At 37.3% G+C, this 16427-nt stretch overlaps 1 protein-coding gene across 2 annotated transcripts in view; it reads left to right on the forward strand.

Moving 5' to 3' along the window:
• The first annotated feature begins 3792 nt into the window (after positions 1–3792).
• SLC1A1 (solute carrier family 1 member 1) overlaps positions 3793–16427 on the forward strand; it is a 105105-nt gene continuing 92470 nt past the window's right edge. For both annotated transcript variants that reach the window (XM_074197456.1, XM_074197457.1), the window contains exon 1: positions 3793–4135. In XM_074197456.1, coding sequence (XP_074053557.1) covers positions 4045–4135 — 91 coding nt within the window. In that variant the 5' untranslated portion in view covers positions 3793–4044. The remainder of the gene's footprint in view (positions 4136–16427) is intronic.

Consider the following 16427-nt stretch of genomic DNA (forward strand, 5'->3'; position numbering starts at 1 on the left):
ATATATTTTAGATAACTTTATATATTATCATTATAATTTAGATAATATTATATATTATCAGAACCCCTAACTGTGAAAATTGTTTCGCAGCTTTTTGTTTGCCTTCTAATCTCAGCTATATTCATTTTATTAGTGCAAAACCTTTTTAATTTAATATAGTCAAAATCATCCATTTTGTGCTTTATAATGTACTCTATTTCTTGTTTGCTCATAAATTTGTCCCTTTTCCATAGGTCTGACATACAGAGTATTTCTTGATCTGTTAATTGATTTGTGGAGTCATCCTTTATGTCTAAATCCTGTACCCATTTTTGACCTTATTTGCTCATCATTTCTTATAGCATAGTAGTATTCCATCACAATCACATTCTACAGTCATTCCCCCATTTCCTGTTCTTTGTCACCACAAAGAGAGCTGTCATAAACATTTTAAAACAGATAAGTTCATTTTGTTTTTCCCTAATTGTCTTTGGAAATAGTCCTAGTAAGTGGTATTACTGAGTCAACAGGTATAGACAGTTTGATTACTCTTTGGGAATAATTTCATATTGCTCTCCAAAATATTTGGATCAGTTAATAACTTCACCAACAATTTTTCCACATCCCCTCCAACATTTGTCAATTCCCCTTCAATCATTTTGGCCAGTCTGTTAGCTGTTAAATGATATCTCAAGGTTGTTTTTTTAAAGCTATTTCTTTTTTAAGTTCTTGGTTTCTCTTAACAATATAAGCCTTTGTGTTCAAATCTATTAAACCAAGAAGTTAATTTCATCAAATTAGGATTTGCCTTTCCTTCCTTCCTTCCCTTACCTTCTTCATTTCCTTTTCTTTTATTCCCTCCCAGCTTTCTATTCTCCTTTCCCTTCCTTTCTTTTCTTCCTTCCTTCTTTCCTTTCTCCCTTCTTTTCCATTTTTCTTTTCATTCCTTTTTCTCTTTCCTTTCTTCTCTTCCTTTTTCCTTTTTCCCTTCCTTTCCTCTCTTCTTTCAGGTACTCCTTCATTTTTCTGTCCCTTCCTTTTTCCTTCCTCCATTGCTTTCTTTTTCTTACTCAAAATGTTACTTAGTATCTGGAGGATTCTATTTATTTGTTACTATATCACAAATCAAAACGTGGATCAGATTTATCTGAAAGGTGGAAATAAAGGTTGCATTTAAACCAAACAAACTTCCACATATCCATAAAGCCTTTCTGCTGAGAATCACAAAATCCTGTGGCTAAAGTGTACTGAGAGAGCCAGTACCTCCCTGCTACAGCTCAGGACCAAATCTATGACTCTTCCCCCATAACTATACTGCACAGGGTTTTTTTTTGCTAATGAAAACATCCAGCAAACCATTATTCTGGATGATTAGAAACTAACTTCTCATTGTTTTCCATTTGCTTATAACTAAGCTTATATGCAATTCCAAGCAGCTATTGAGCTTCCCAGTTACCTCTGTGTTTAACCTTTATGTTACAGTCCAAGTATTTTTTCTCTATAGAGTGAAAGATATCTTGTGATTGAATTTGGAAAATTTTTACACAGAGATACATAAAGGACTAAAGAAAAAACAGAAATATGGTAAAGGGGAATCTGAAGCTTGGTTGAAGTCAGTGCTATGGATTTTGGAGTACCTTAGGATAGGGGGATATCTACATATAAGGGAAAACAATCATGATTCTTCACATTTTGCAGGTTTCTTTTCCATTAGTACCTTCTCCCTTATTGCCTAGATAAAAAAAGATAAAGTGCCCAAAATCATACTAAGTCAATACCTTAGGGAAGAGAGATTTCAAGATCCCTGATTATTCAAGAGGACTTGGTTGTACTCTCTGTGTCAGTTACAACTTTCCCCTCCAGACCTCACAAATATTTTGCTTTGAACTCTGCCACTACAATGAGAATGGGAAGTCACACTGTATTCGGTTGAAACCTCATGATCCCTTTGCCGAATAATGATTTTAAATGCTTAAAATAAATAAAATTACAATATAATTATATTAAAATACAGTTATCAAAATATCTCTTAAAAGGTTCTAAACCCTTTGGGATATCCTGTACCTTCTGACTTCTTGACCTTTTTTCCCAGAAGGGAAAAAAACTTGGTCTTTTCAAAGAATTCAAAGAATAAATTCAAGCTCTTTATGAGGTCTCCAGGGGTTGTACTTACATTTTAAGAGGACAAAGTCTCAAGTAGGATTCAAACACACACACACACACACACACACACAGAGAGAGAGAGAGAGAGAGAGAGAGAGAGAGAGAGAGAGAGAGAGAGAACCCTCGGGTAAAAGTAAGCCACATGGGAAAGTTTTTCTGGTTTTTTTCCCCCAAGCAATGAAACCTTCACTAAAACAATGACTTAAGACAGGTAAATTCAAAAGTTGGTGAAAACTGAAAGGATAGCCCAGTTTTTAAAAAGGGGACTCAGGGGAAAGGTTGGAGTAAGAGGAAATAGAAGAAAAAAACATTGAAGGTGGTGTTTAATTTTCATAAATCTAAAAATGAGAAATTTACATAGATATTAAAAGAGAGGAAAACATGGAAATGTATTCAAAAGCCAGTACTTTGAAGATGTAAAGGATGAGGACTGCTAATTTAAACTAACTAAAATCTCTTGTGACCATTTGAATGCTTCCAGTCTCAAGGCATAGTTCCAGGAGCTCAGCTAAGTACACACTGTCCAAGGAAACCCAGACATCTAGCAGTGATTATTACATCAGACATTAATCAGAGTTTACAAAGCACAAACCCAGTTAGTCTCTGAGATCAGACCCTGCCGTGGTCTCTGACTTGAGTTGGAGTTTGACATTTGACATTTTCTGTGTGACCTTGGGGTCTTAGTTCCTTATCAGAACAGTAAAGGGGAAGGAGAGTTGTACTACTTTAAAGGATTGTCCTAAGAGAAGTTCTGTATAAATTTTAAAGTACCCCATAAGTAATCATAATGAATGATTGTAACTCTATTGATGACTGATTGATTGTGAATGATTATGACTTAAACAGGGAGACTAAGCTTTGGGTAAGCCAAGAATAGGAAAGCAGAAAAATATGGATCTACTATCCTCAGAAGCTCACCTCATTAGGAAAAGAAGTATAAGGTATACTTGGACATAAAGTTAACGAGTTGAGTACAATTGAGTTCTGTAGGTGGATATTATGGAAGACCGATTCTACTAGGCACTAGCGGACTTTAGCTTGGGATCCAAAGAAAGGCATTTTAATAAACTGGGTAAGAGATGGGAAAAGGCATGATCTGAGGAGGTGAATGAGTTGAGTTGGCCTCAAATCATAAAAACTGGAAGGGAGTTCAGAGAACATTTAGTCTAAGCTTCTGTCCTCATTTAGCAGCTAAAGAAACCGAGGACCAGTTTCTAAGACCAGATACTGAGGACAGTCTCTGAGGTTACACAGATTAATAAATAGCAAAACCTGGATGAAAACTGTTTATTTCCAATACAAGCGTTCTCACTTATTGGAGAAAGCAAAAGGAATAGAGATTCAAGAACCCTGGAATCAGGGGAGACCTGAAGGATGAGCAGTCCGGGCTTCTGCCATCACCACTGGGTTGGGGACGGCAGTGCGGGCGATGCGGGGTTCTCCCCGCAAGCCGCAAGCCCTCAGAGGACTCCCTCAGCCGCCAACCCGGCTGCCTGGGGCTAGCAGCGGGTCCGCCGCTCCTCCCTCTCCAAGCCCTGGTTGGCCCGGACGCTGGCTAGCGCAGCGAGCAGGAGGAGCTGAGCCCGCCCAACCCCGCACAGTTTCCCCACCCCCCACCCCTGAGCCTGGCACTCGGGTGACAGGAGCAGCGCGTACGGCTGCGGGCTTCCGGCCTCAGAGAGGCAAGCACAGGAACGGCTGCAGCCTCCCGGCCTCCCCCAGAGAGGCAAGCACAGGAAAGCACACTCGGTGTGCGCGACCCTCTGCTGCCTCGGCTCATCAAAGTCTGTTCTGCCCTGGGTGGCCGGAGGCTTCCGACCCCTTGGGACTCCCACCGCCAACATCCAGAGCCCCTCGGCAAAGGATCAGAGGCTGCTGACGCCGGCAGCTTCAGCACCCACCATGGGGAAGCCAGCGAAGAGAGGATGGGACTACAAGCGATTCCTCAAGAACAACTGGCTTCTGCTATCCACAGTGCTCGCTGTGGTCCTAGGTGAGAGAGGCGGGGATTTGGATGGAGATGGGGATTGGGATAGCGATGGGGATGAGGATGGAGATGGGACTGAAGACCGGACAGAGGAGGGAGCCTCTAGGAAGCGTGGACCTGCCGAGCTAGTTTCTAGCCGATGTGGCTGCACACACACGAACATAGAGTTGTGTGAAGCATGTGTAGCATGTGTAGGTGTGGGTGGCACAGCTGTGCCTGCCCACGGCCAGCCTTGGAGCATGTGTCCGCGGTTAGGGGGCGGGGGGGGGGGGGGAGAGAAAGGAAGAGACAATCTCTAACCCAAGCACATGATCCTAGGGCTAAAAGGAAGGACGCCCCCCCCCCCCCCCAATGATGAGCTAGGAGGGGAGATGCTTCTCCTAGCCACCTCTTGGCCACGTTTATCTTTTCATGCAGAAGGGGAAAGTGCTTTTTCTGTGGCTCCCTATTTGATGTTTGCTGCCGGTTTTCTGTTTTTACCAAGAAGGCAGTGGGTTGGGGGAAAGGGAGGGGGTAGTGCAGAGAGGAAAGGAAGGGAAAGGGGAAAGGAAATGAAGTCTAGTCCTTCCGTCTGGCAGCAAAAATAATTATGTTTTTAAAAATGATCTCTCTGCATCCTTTAAAAAATTTTCTGAATCACCATATTCTGGAAGAGGCTAGAAGGTGAATGAATGGACAGTTTGACTAAGAGGTTTATTTAGGTGCTGAATGTCACAGGCGCCTGATGGGGAACTGGTTTATGGACTGTGTGTGTGTGTGTGTGTGTGTGTGTGTGTGTGTGTGTGTGTGTGTGTCTGTGTGTGTGTGTGTGTGTGTGGTGTGGTGTGTGTGTGTGTGTAGGTGGTTTATGGAAGTATATGAGTGGTCTATTGTGTCTGTATTTGTGTAATTGGTTTATGGGAGTGTGTGTGTGTGTGTGTGTGTGTGTGTGTGTGTGTGTGTGGTAGATGTGTGTGTGTGTTGCTGACACTAAAGGGAGGGGGTGGCTGCTAGAGCAATGGCAGCGAATGCATTCATTTTCACCATGTCTGAAAATCTGCCAGATGGATTTCTGTATGTGAGAGCAAGAGGGAGGGAGACCTGTAAGAGGGGGAGGGGCGTCTTATGGAGAAAAGAAGTAGCTAGAAAAACTAAATTCCCTCCTCATCATTATCATCATCTGAGAGTTATTCTTCCTTGTCTTTTGCTTAGAGGACACTCCTCCCCTTCTTAATCCAATCTTCCTTTCACTCCACATTTCTTCTCTGTGTTTGTTTTTCCACTAGGCTGCATTTAAATAACCTAGTTCTGGCTACCTACTTGGCTAGGTGAGGTCCCAGTAATTGATCAGAGATGTAAATTAATCTCCTTTAGCTGCTTAATTTCTGTTCATGTAAACAGATCCCAAATGGTCTTCCAGAGATCAATAATAATTTGATTTAGCAATATGTTAATGCATTAAGAACCTATCATTTCTTCTGTACATTCCCTTTACCTATACAGATCACAATCTAAAACTTGTAGTTTTAGAGCCTTAATAATAACACCTCTCTATTGTATGTTGCTATATATAAAGATTTATAACATAGAAGTTACAGGCAATAATAATGACTTTCCAAGTGTTTTAAGGTTTGCAAAGTGCTTTGTGTACATTATCTCAATTGAGCCCAAGAGGTACAAACTACTGATATCCTTTATTCCCATTTTACAATGAGAAAGTTCAGCCGCTCAAGGACAATAAAGCAACTTGTTGTTCAGTCTTGACCCCATTTGGGGTTTTCTTGGCAAAAACACTGGAGTGATTTGCCATTTACTTTTCCAGTTCACATTACATATTAGGAAACTGAGGCAAACAGGGTTAAGTGAATTGCCCAGAGTCACACAGCTAGTAAGTATCTAAGACCAGATTTGAACCCAGTAAGATGAGTCTTCCTAACTCCAGTCTGGGCACTCTAGTCATGGTATTACCTAGCTATCCATGATCTAATTATGGAAGATATGGAATCCAGTTCTTCATGATTTCAAGTACTTTCTAAAAGGGCTCCATTTTATGAAAGATGAACTTGAGGTTACTTTTTCTACTTGTAACAAAATTTCTCCTATGTGTTTCTTTCCTTCTGATAGAACTTCTATAGAGCTAGGACTGCCCCCACTGAACATTCTGTAGGCTGCAGGCCAGAGGCTCTCCAGGACCAGGTAGCAAAGAAAGCAGGGACAAAAGCAGATCTCTCACTTCATTTGTCTCTTAGTGTTACTTCTAAGACTGATCATTTTAGTACCTCTGCCAGTCCCCATGGAAAGATCTGAGATAAGACTGTATCCCCTTATCACTGAAAATAAGGGTAATTTGAATTTACCTAAGGCTTTGCAATTCTAAAGGCCTTTGCATATATTTTTCTCAGTGGATCCTTAGAACAACCCTTGGAAGTAGGTGGCAGTAATAATAGCTCCCATTGATATATGGGGAGTTCTTTCCTTAGAATAGTCCTGTTTGGTTGATAGTGCAAGTATTATTCTCTTTTCATAGATAAAAAGATTGAGGTTCAGTGAGGTTGCACGGACTGAAGATCAGACAAGGTATTGCAGAAATGAGACTGCAGCTCATGTCTTTTGATTTCTCCAAGTCCAGGAGTCTTTCTGGAGTCCTTTACCATAACAGTGAATGAATTATACAACCATCAAGGGGAGAAACTGGAATTCAGAGAAGTCAGTCAAGTAGGATTATAGGATTAAAACTACAAGGGACCTCAGGGACCAACTAGTCCAACCCACTCATTTTACAGGTGAGGAAACTGAGGCCCAGAGGGTAAGTGATTTGTCCACATAGGGATTACATAGTAGATATAAGATTTGAATCTAGGTCCATTGAATACAATACATGGGCTAGTAAATAGCAGAATCAGGACAGGAATTCTGGTCTAACTCAAATGTGTTCTTTTCAATTTAACTGTAATTACTAACTTTTATTCATATACTGAACTTGAAAGTTTTCAAAAGACTTTCCTCACAACAAATCTGTGTAGTAGTTTAGAAGGTGCAAACAATGGTCAGAGTGGTCTACATGCTTATATTATCTCACATGATTTTTACAATATCCCTTTGAAGTAGGTGATATGGTTAGACCCATTTTACAGAAAAAGAAACCAAGGTTTAGGAAAGTGACTTCAAGGTCACACAGTTTATAAGTATTTAGGGTAGAATTTGAATCCAGATTTTTCCTAATTCCTATCAAGACTGTCACAATAATATCTTTAGCTCTATTTTACAGATGAGAAAACTGGGACTTTGGGAACTTTATTTCAGATCTTTTGGCTAATTAACTTTCTTTTTTTTTGTAAGGCAAATGGGGTTAAGTGGCTTGCCCAAGGCCACACAGCTAGGTAATTATTAAGTGTCTGAGACCGGATTTGAACCCAGGTACTCCTGACTCCAGGGCCGGTGCTTTATCCACTGTGCCACCTAGCCACCCCAGCTAATTAACTTTCAAAGTTAGTATTCAAACCCAGGTCTTCTGTCCAAGAGCCAAGTTCAATGTTTTTTCCCATTCACTATACTGCCAAGTACATGTGGAACTTGATAGAAACCTTCAGATGATCTCAGGGTTTAAGTTATAGTCCTATATGAGAATATAGGGATTCAAGTAGCAATCTATCCCCTACTCATACCTAACTGCCCTTGCATCTCAGATTCTTACAATTTCACATGCATTTTAATTGTTTACCATGACTACAAAATTTCTGCATCACCCCTACCAAGAAACTAGTCAATTCAATCGTACAAACAGTTATTAGGCACCTAAATTTATTTATAACATTCACTTATTTTAAAATTTTGAATTCCAAATTTTCTTCCTCCCCACATTGAGAAGGTAAACAATATGATATCAACCCTACAAGTGAAGTTGTGCAAAATGTATTTTAAAAAGGGAGAACGATAAAGTAAAAATGCTTCAATCTGCACTTAGAGATCATCACTTCTGTCTCTGAAGTTGGATAGCATTTTTCATCCAAGGTACTTGTAATTGTCTTGGATTATTGTTTTGATCACAGTAGCAAAGTCTTTTGCAGTTGATCATAGTAATATTATTGCTGTAACTGTGTATAATGATCTTCTGGTTCCACTTACTTCATTCTGCACCAGTTCATATAGTTCTTGGTTTTTTTGAAACCATCTTGCCCAAGATTTCTTTTAGCACAATAGCATTCCATCACAATCATATACCACTTGTTCAGCCATTCACCAAATGCTAAGAATCCCCTCAGTCTCCATTTCTTTACCATCACAAAAAGAACAAATATTTTTGTAAAAAATGTATCCTTTTAACTTTTTTTAAAATCTCTTTGGGATACAAATGTAGTGATATCACTAGCTTAACGGGGATGTATGATTTTATAGCTCTTTGTTTTCCAGAATGGTTGAACCAGTTCACAACTCCACCAACAGAAGCACCTACATTTATTAAGCAAAACACTGTGTTCTGTTGGAAGACATACAGTTTTAAAAAGATAGAGATATTTTTGAGGCTAGGAGCCTTAGAAGCTATCTATTCCAATCTCATTTTCTAAATGAGGAGCTAAGATGGAAAAAGGTCAAGTGACTTATTTGCCCAAGTCCATGCAGGTAGTAAAAGACCGAATGTTAACTCAGGTCCCCTGACTCCAAATCCTTTTCATTCCTCCATGCTACCTCTATATTCAAAATGTAGGGAAAATATACTCTTCACCTTAAAAATAAAAGTGTTTTTGTAGTAGCCCAGATTAAAAAAAACTAGAAGGGGAGAAACTTGATAAAGTTTCATGCTAAGAGATTTTAAGTCTATTTTAATCTTTTTTAAGAAAGGCTGATTCCTCTTATTCCTTCATTGTTCATTAACAGACTCAAGAAATAAAGCTTTAACCTCTGTGCAAAACACATAAACAGCCAGATCAGAGAAATGTAGAAAGAGCAGTGATTTAGGAGTCAGGAGACTAGCTTCTCATAGCAACTCAGCTACCCACTAGCCAAGTGACCTTGGACAAATTACTTCACCAATCTCCATCTCAATTTCTCTATATCTAAAATGTATAAAATGTGGGCTAAATATCATTTATCTAAAGACTAACATTCTGTGGTTAGAGGATTTCTAGCTCATAGGACAATAGACGTCATTTAGTCCAGTCTCTGATTTTGCAGAAAACTGAGCTCTGGAGAGGTAAAATCACTGTGCAAGATCATAAAGGCATTAAAGAAGAGTTAGAGTTTAAATCCTGGTCTACTGACTTCAGATCCTTCAAGTTTTTCAATATATTACATTACTTTGCTCTTATTCTAAACAGGAAAGAACCTTAAAGGTGAAATGTCAATTCTCTCCTTAGAAATGTTGGGAATTCTCATTTAACACAATTTAGACCTGAAAAGGACCTTAGAGATCATCTAGTCCATGTGGCTCTTAACTATTTTTGTACCATGGACCCCTATGGTACTCCAGTGAAATCTACAGACCCCTTCTCATAATAATGCTATTAAATGCATAGAATTAAATACATAGAATTATTTAGCAAAGAATTTATAAAAGACCAGCTAAAATCCTACTTTCCACAGGAAGTTTTCCTCAGCCTCTTTTAATAACAGTGCTTTAATTACTTCCTATTTATCTTGTGGCTAGCTTACTTTATATGTTTGTTTGTTGTCTTCCCCATTAGACTAAGCTCCTTGAGAACAGATTGTCTTTTGCATCTTTTTATATCCCCGGTGAGATCCTATGGTGTCAAAAGAGGTTAGCACAGTGTTTAGAATATAGTAGGTTCTAAATAAATGTTTATTGATTGAAAATTAGTATAATAGATGTATAATAAAACTTACAATTATCAAGTTTTTTTTAAGCTCATGAACCACTGAACTAGTGTTAAGGACCTTCTGCTAGTCCAACACTTTCCTTTTACATATGACAAAATTGGCATCTCTTCCAGGTATATCTAGAAAGGAAAATGGAAAAAAAATAGATCTCCCTGCATTCATTTAGGCTAGACATATTTGCCACAGATATTTTCTCTCAAGCTTCCCCTTTCACTTTTTCACAGAAAAAAATCCTAATATAATGTTGTTTCCCACCTATTCTCCTTGGTATAACACTGTAGTAATAATATCCCCTGAAGGATGTATATTAAATATAGGAGAGCCTTTAGGCTACCCACAGTCAGGGTGGGCTCTTCAGCACATGGCAAGAGGCTGTCCCAACAAGCAAGTTGGAAGAGTGTACTGCCTGACTCTATATTTCAAGGGGGAGTCCTTCAATCTAGCTCCTCCAGCTGGGCTGTGTCACCATTTCTAACTGGCAATCTAGTGCATTACTTGCACCAAAAAGTGATAAATAGGTAGCTTTTTACTTCAGGGTGCTCTTGAATCCCCATACTGTAGACATCTTACAGGTCCTTTGCCATCTGAGAGCCACATCTATATTCTCATCCTGACCTGACTAGGATGCATGCTAGAGGCTGGATAACCTTTGCTTCAAGATGCCTGAGTTAGGGGTGACAAAGAGCACCCGCTCTGGAATCAGGAGGACCTGAGTTCAAATTCGACCTCACACACTTGATTACCTAACTATGTGGCCTTGGGCGAGTCACTTAACTCCATTGTCTTGCAAAAACATAAAACAAAACAAAAAGATGTCTAGAGATGTTGAAGGGCGGGTTCTTGCTTAGATGCAGTCTCAACTACATCTCCTAGGAGGTCCTTTGATGTCAAGACAAGTTTAGTCCAAAGTTACTCCACTAAATAAATATCAGGGCTAGGATCTCAATTCAGATATGGTTTCTTCAAATACAGATCTCTTTCCTATCATATATCACAGCTGCTGCTCCCAGTCTAGCTTCTTACTAGCTTTGTGGCTCTAAATGAGGCATGAAACTTCCCTGAACCTCAGTGATTTCATCCATAAAATGGGTAAATGGGTAAAATCACAATTTGCATTGCTTATCTCACAGGATTGTTGTAACAAGTAAAAAGAAAGACAAATGTGAAGTACTATTTAAACTGTAACACAATGTTGTTTATCATGATTACTATTATTTTTCCTTCATTAATTATCCAGACCATCACCAGAAATCCTGTTTCCTATCAAATCAGATCATAGGATAAGTTCTAGAAAAGACAGTGAGGAGGATGTCTTTACACAACTGTTACCTTCATTATAATAAACATAAGTGATGGTCCTCTTTGATTACAAAGGACATCTACTACTGATGGTATTCAGAGAATTATGACATTGGGAGAAGCAAATGATTCTGAGACCTTGCCTCTGTCCTCATGAAGAGTATAGTGTCTTAAGAGGAGAAGATACATATGTATATGAATATGAATATAAAATAAAATTTTGTGCATGGTCCAATGTGCACGGGGATATGCCTTGACTCTATTTCTTATTATTCCCTGTGAATCTTTTTATTTTAAATTTCCAAAGGCATTTTAGAGGATGATTTGATATTAATTTGTTAACTCAGTTATTCAGACTGGCATTTCAACTATCTGATGAATTCGTTTGGAAAGGATCTTTAAATTGTCTGCTTTTATGAATAAATCTTCAGGTATCATAGGGACACCTTGCTTATAAATATCCAGTGTGCGTGTGATTTTTGTTTGATTTTTGTTTTAGTAGAGATGAATTTTGTGAACTCAATCAGATGTCTTTTCTCTTTTTCTAAAAACTCATAAAGGTGCTTTTAGTTTCCCTTGAGAAAATCCAATACTTCATCCTTCAGATGGAGAACTGGAAGGGACCTTGGAGCTAATCACTTCCCCTATCTTTTCCTAATCTGGAGAGTTGATATAGTCTTGAGTCAGTAAGACCTGAGTTGTCCTCAGGCACTTCCTAGTTGTGTGGCCCCAAGCAAGTCACTTAATCTGTTTTGCCTCACTTTTCTGTAAAATGGGAGTGGTAATAATTGCACTTACCTTGCAAGGTTGTTATAAAGTTTGTCAAATAGTTACAAGTGTCTGGCACATAAAGGCACTATATAAATGTTAATTATTATTATTAATAGTTTGAGTCCATTTTCCATTTGCTACATAACCCCCACACACACACACAGAGATACACACCAAAATAGCTAACGCTCTTATTTCAATGCTATATAATTACAAGAACTCACTTTTACAATGCTTGTTAAATTTTATAAAGTACTTCACCCCCAAGAACCATTTGAGGCAGACTGATATTATTGTGTCCAATATCTAGATAAGGACATAGAAGTTTAGAGCAGGTGATTTCCTTCAGATTTGCAGCTCAGTGATTTACTAGACTAGTAAAAGTCAGAGACAAGAATTCGATTAGTACAGTCCACTTTCCACTACAATGTGGAACCTTTTAATTCATCCAGGTCTCATACCCTCAGGTAAATTAGAATGTGTCTGCCCCAAGAATGTGACTTCCCTCAAAGGAATGAGCAGATGAGAACAATTTGTTCCAACCGTCATGAAAGTGGGTGAGGCAGGCTCTACGGAATGTTGAGAGCTTGGTCAGACTTCAGAGACACCAAGGTCATCCACTATATCCTGGACCAGTCATTCTGACTTTTGTATTGCCACTGGACTTTGATGACTAGAAGAAAGAGTAAGATTGACAACTTTGTGCAATTCTGAGTCATTTAAATGAAATTCACATGCAAATCTAGATATCACCCTTATCCTCTTCAAAAACAAAGATGAACAATAATCTGAGGGCGTGCATGCGCATTCTATATTAGCCTGTTTATTTTGCTAAGCAATTGTGCAGTATCCTATCTATAGGCCTTTAATGAATCATATTAACTCCCGCCTAGCTTCATCTTTTTTTGTCTGCAAAAGTGGAGAAATAATACACTCCCTCACAAAGTTGTTTTGAAGAAAATGTTTTATCAACCTTAAAAATGTTATAGAAATGTAAGCTATTATTATTTTAAGGACATAATCATATAAACTCCTTCTACCTCATTTTACAGATGAGGAACTGAAACAAACAATTTAAGTAACTCGCCCAGAGTCACACAGCTAGTAATTACTGTCTGAGGTCATCCCTGAACTCAGATATTCCAAACTCCTGTCTGTGTTTCCTAAGAGCAATAATGATTTTACATTTATTAGTTAATCAGACAAAATGTCCCATTTCCCATGTATAGACATTGAGGTGCTTATCTTTATCATTATTTATTTCAGCAAGCCTAGCATTTAAAAATGTTTTGTTATTGAATTTATATTGAAAATGATTTGATCTCCTTGCCTTGTGCAAATATTTTATGATCAGTCTTTATTCTTTTAAAGAGTATATACAGATGACTTTTATTAGCTGGAAAAATTAATTCTTTAGAACAGGAACAAGAGAAATGTTAGTTAGAATCTAGATGGTAATAAGGACTGAATGTTTTTCAAAAGCATCCCCTGCTCATGCATAGCCATCATGTACCCCTGGCTATTTTAATGAGGAGATGAACCAGATCCTGTCTGACCCTTCTAACCACACCAAGGGCTTCTTTGGTCCCAATCCCCCAAGAGAATCTTAGCTACATGCAGTTCCTTAAGAGGTGTATCTTGAATCTTGATGGTACCCTCTTATTTGTTCCTCATAATGTTCAGTTTCTCTCAAATCATGAATTTCACTTTAACTCTTCCTATGAAATTTTGCATACTTTTGTGTTATCTTCTTTGCCTTTTTTTCTGTTTTTATTTTATTTCTATATATACTTTTTTTGTATGAAATGTCATTTTCTCTACACTAATTATTTTTGTTGTGCTATTTCAAAAAAAAAGCATCCCCTAACAGAAGCCTCTACAAATTGGTCAAAAGAAATAGTTTACATGTAGATCTTTTGTATTATGTTCTAGAATTTAACTTTGGGGAAATTTAAATTATTCATATATCAATCAATAAGCATTTATCCAACCTACCTTCCCAGCTTTATCATATATTATTCCCCTTCAAGCGCTCTGAGATTCTGTCAACCTAATCTTTTTTGCTGTTTCTCAGAAGCAACACCTCATCTCCGTTTTCCATAACCTTTGCCCAGGTTTTCCTCTGAATCTGAAATATACTCCTTTCTCATCTCTGCCTGTTAAAATCCTTTAGAATTTGCTGAAATGTCATCCTATATTTGAGATCTTTCCTGACTCTGAAACTGCTAGTGTCTTTATCCACTTTTCCCAGCTGTCTTCTATTTATTTTGTATCTATTTCATTTCTACTTATATAATTCCTTGCTTTTATAAGGTTAAAAGTATAACCTTATCAGTTTATATTTATATATGTAGATCTTGCTTCCTGATAGTTGGCTAATTCCTTGATTCCTTGTTGGCAGGAACAATTGGAAGTTTTTTCTTTAATAAGATAGCAAATTAAAGATGTAAACTTGACAAATTTAAAAGTTACATACATACATACATACATACATACATACATATATATAGCTATTATTATTATTATTATTGTTGTTGTTGTCAAATTTAATGCTTTATCAAATTCTTGCCGATTGATTCATTTATTGCCAAGCGTCTTGACATTTGTCTGCCCTTTTCCGTCCTCGCTAATTTCTTTTCAGTCTCCTTTGCTGAATATTCATCCTTATCATACATGCTAACTGTAGGTTTTCTCCAAGGCTCTGCTCTAGAACCCCTTTTCTTCTGTTCCAATATTCACTTTGTGACATTATCATTGTCTCTTGGTAGGTTATAAGCTCCTTGAGGTCAGAGATCAATACTTTTTTTGTCTTTGTGTCCCTAGTACCCGACATAAGACCTTGCTCATAGAGGGTGCTATTTTGGAATTAAGCCATGTTTCTTCAGGCAAGTTTGTTTTTTATTAAAAATTCAAAGTTTTCATTAAAAAGGTGGTTGATTTCTTTATAGTAAATGGGGGAAATAAGATTAAATAAATTTATTTAAAGATTATGCAGATTTTAAAAAATCTCTTATGTGATGCTTAAAAAAAAACAATTAGGCAAACTGTTGCACACTCTCTTAAAGACTTTAGGAAATAATTCCTAAGCCTTGAGAGATGAAGTGAACACATATAACATATATGAATGTATATGTTACAGGTTGATAAGAATGTGATCACTATGTAAAGCAGGATCATAGGTCTGGATCTGGTCATATTTGTCTGAAAGTCATAATTATCCCTCATTCTGCTATATAACTCATTCCATTTAAAATTATCTTCCCAAACTCTAAAAAAACAGGGGTACATTGTAATAATCTATTAATTAATAATAAACTTGCTATCTTCTTAATAATTAGCTCATCTCCATTTCAATTGATTAAATATTAATCATTTAATAAACTGGAGATATCTCCTTTTCCTTTAGTAACTGATTACTTTTCTACTTAAATATTTTTTTCATATATATAAAATTAAATATTAAAATCACTAAATATATGAAATTTATTACAAATTAAAGCAATAATGTAGAAAAAAACATTTGCATTATTTCAACTAGGACAAATGTCACTACCAGAGTCAATTCTAATCTTTAATCCTATTTATTGGCAGGTGATTCTTCTCTTGCCTGGAAACACAAGCTCACACAATTCAGTTCACCCCAAATACTTATTAAAGGCTTTTTGGATTCTTCACATTTCTTCTCAAGATAATAGTTAAATTTAGTCTCTAAATAAATAAGCTAAATTCTCTTTTTTTTTTAGTAGACACAAGAAACAGTCATTTCAAAACATACTGTACTTGTCAGTTCCTCAAGAACTTTACAAAGAATTCTCTTGATAAGGTTCCTTTAAAATATATCACTTATGAAATTCTGACAAGAAGTTTAACATCATCTTCTTCCTTCCATGGATTTCTCATAAATCTTCCTGAATCACAGATAAAGCATGCTTTTCTTCCCCTTAAGTCCAAAGGGAACCATTTCTCAATTCCGAAGCTGATTTTCTCAACATTCCTTTTGTCTTCTTTTTAGTTTTTAAAGCTACAGTAATAATAGTCTCTCTAAGAGGTATACTGGAAAAAAAGAGATTTTTATGCATATATATATATATATATATATATATATATATATGTTAGATAACAGAAAGGGGGAGGGGGAAGCATTAAATTTGAGAGGAGTCCCACTATCTCTGGATACCACCTAGCTGCCCCAGTACCTGAGTTCAAATATGGCCTCAGACACTTAATAATTACCTAGCTGTGTGGCCTTGGGTAAACCACTTAACCCCATTTGCCTTGTTAAAAAAAAAAAAAAAAACACATAGTGAGGAAGGATATAAACTCCAGGATTTATTTGTGTCACTGAGATTAGCCTAGTTTTAATAGATGAACAAAATCTTCCTGGGAAATAGATTGTAAATTTGTAGAGGATAGA

Source organism: Macrotis lagotis, chromosome 8, assembly GCF_037893015.1.
Source record: "Macrotis lagotis isolate mMagLag1 chromosome 8, bilby.v1.9.chrom.fasta, whole genome shotgun sequence".
Lineage (NCBI taxonomy): Eukaryota > Metazoa > Chordata > Mammalia > Peramelemorphia > Peramelidae > Macrotis > Macrotis lagotis.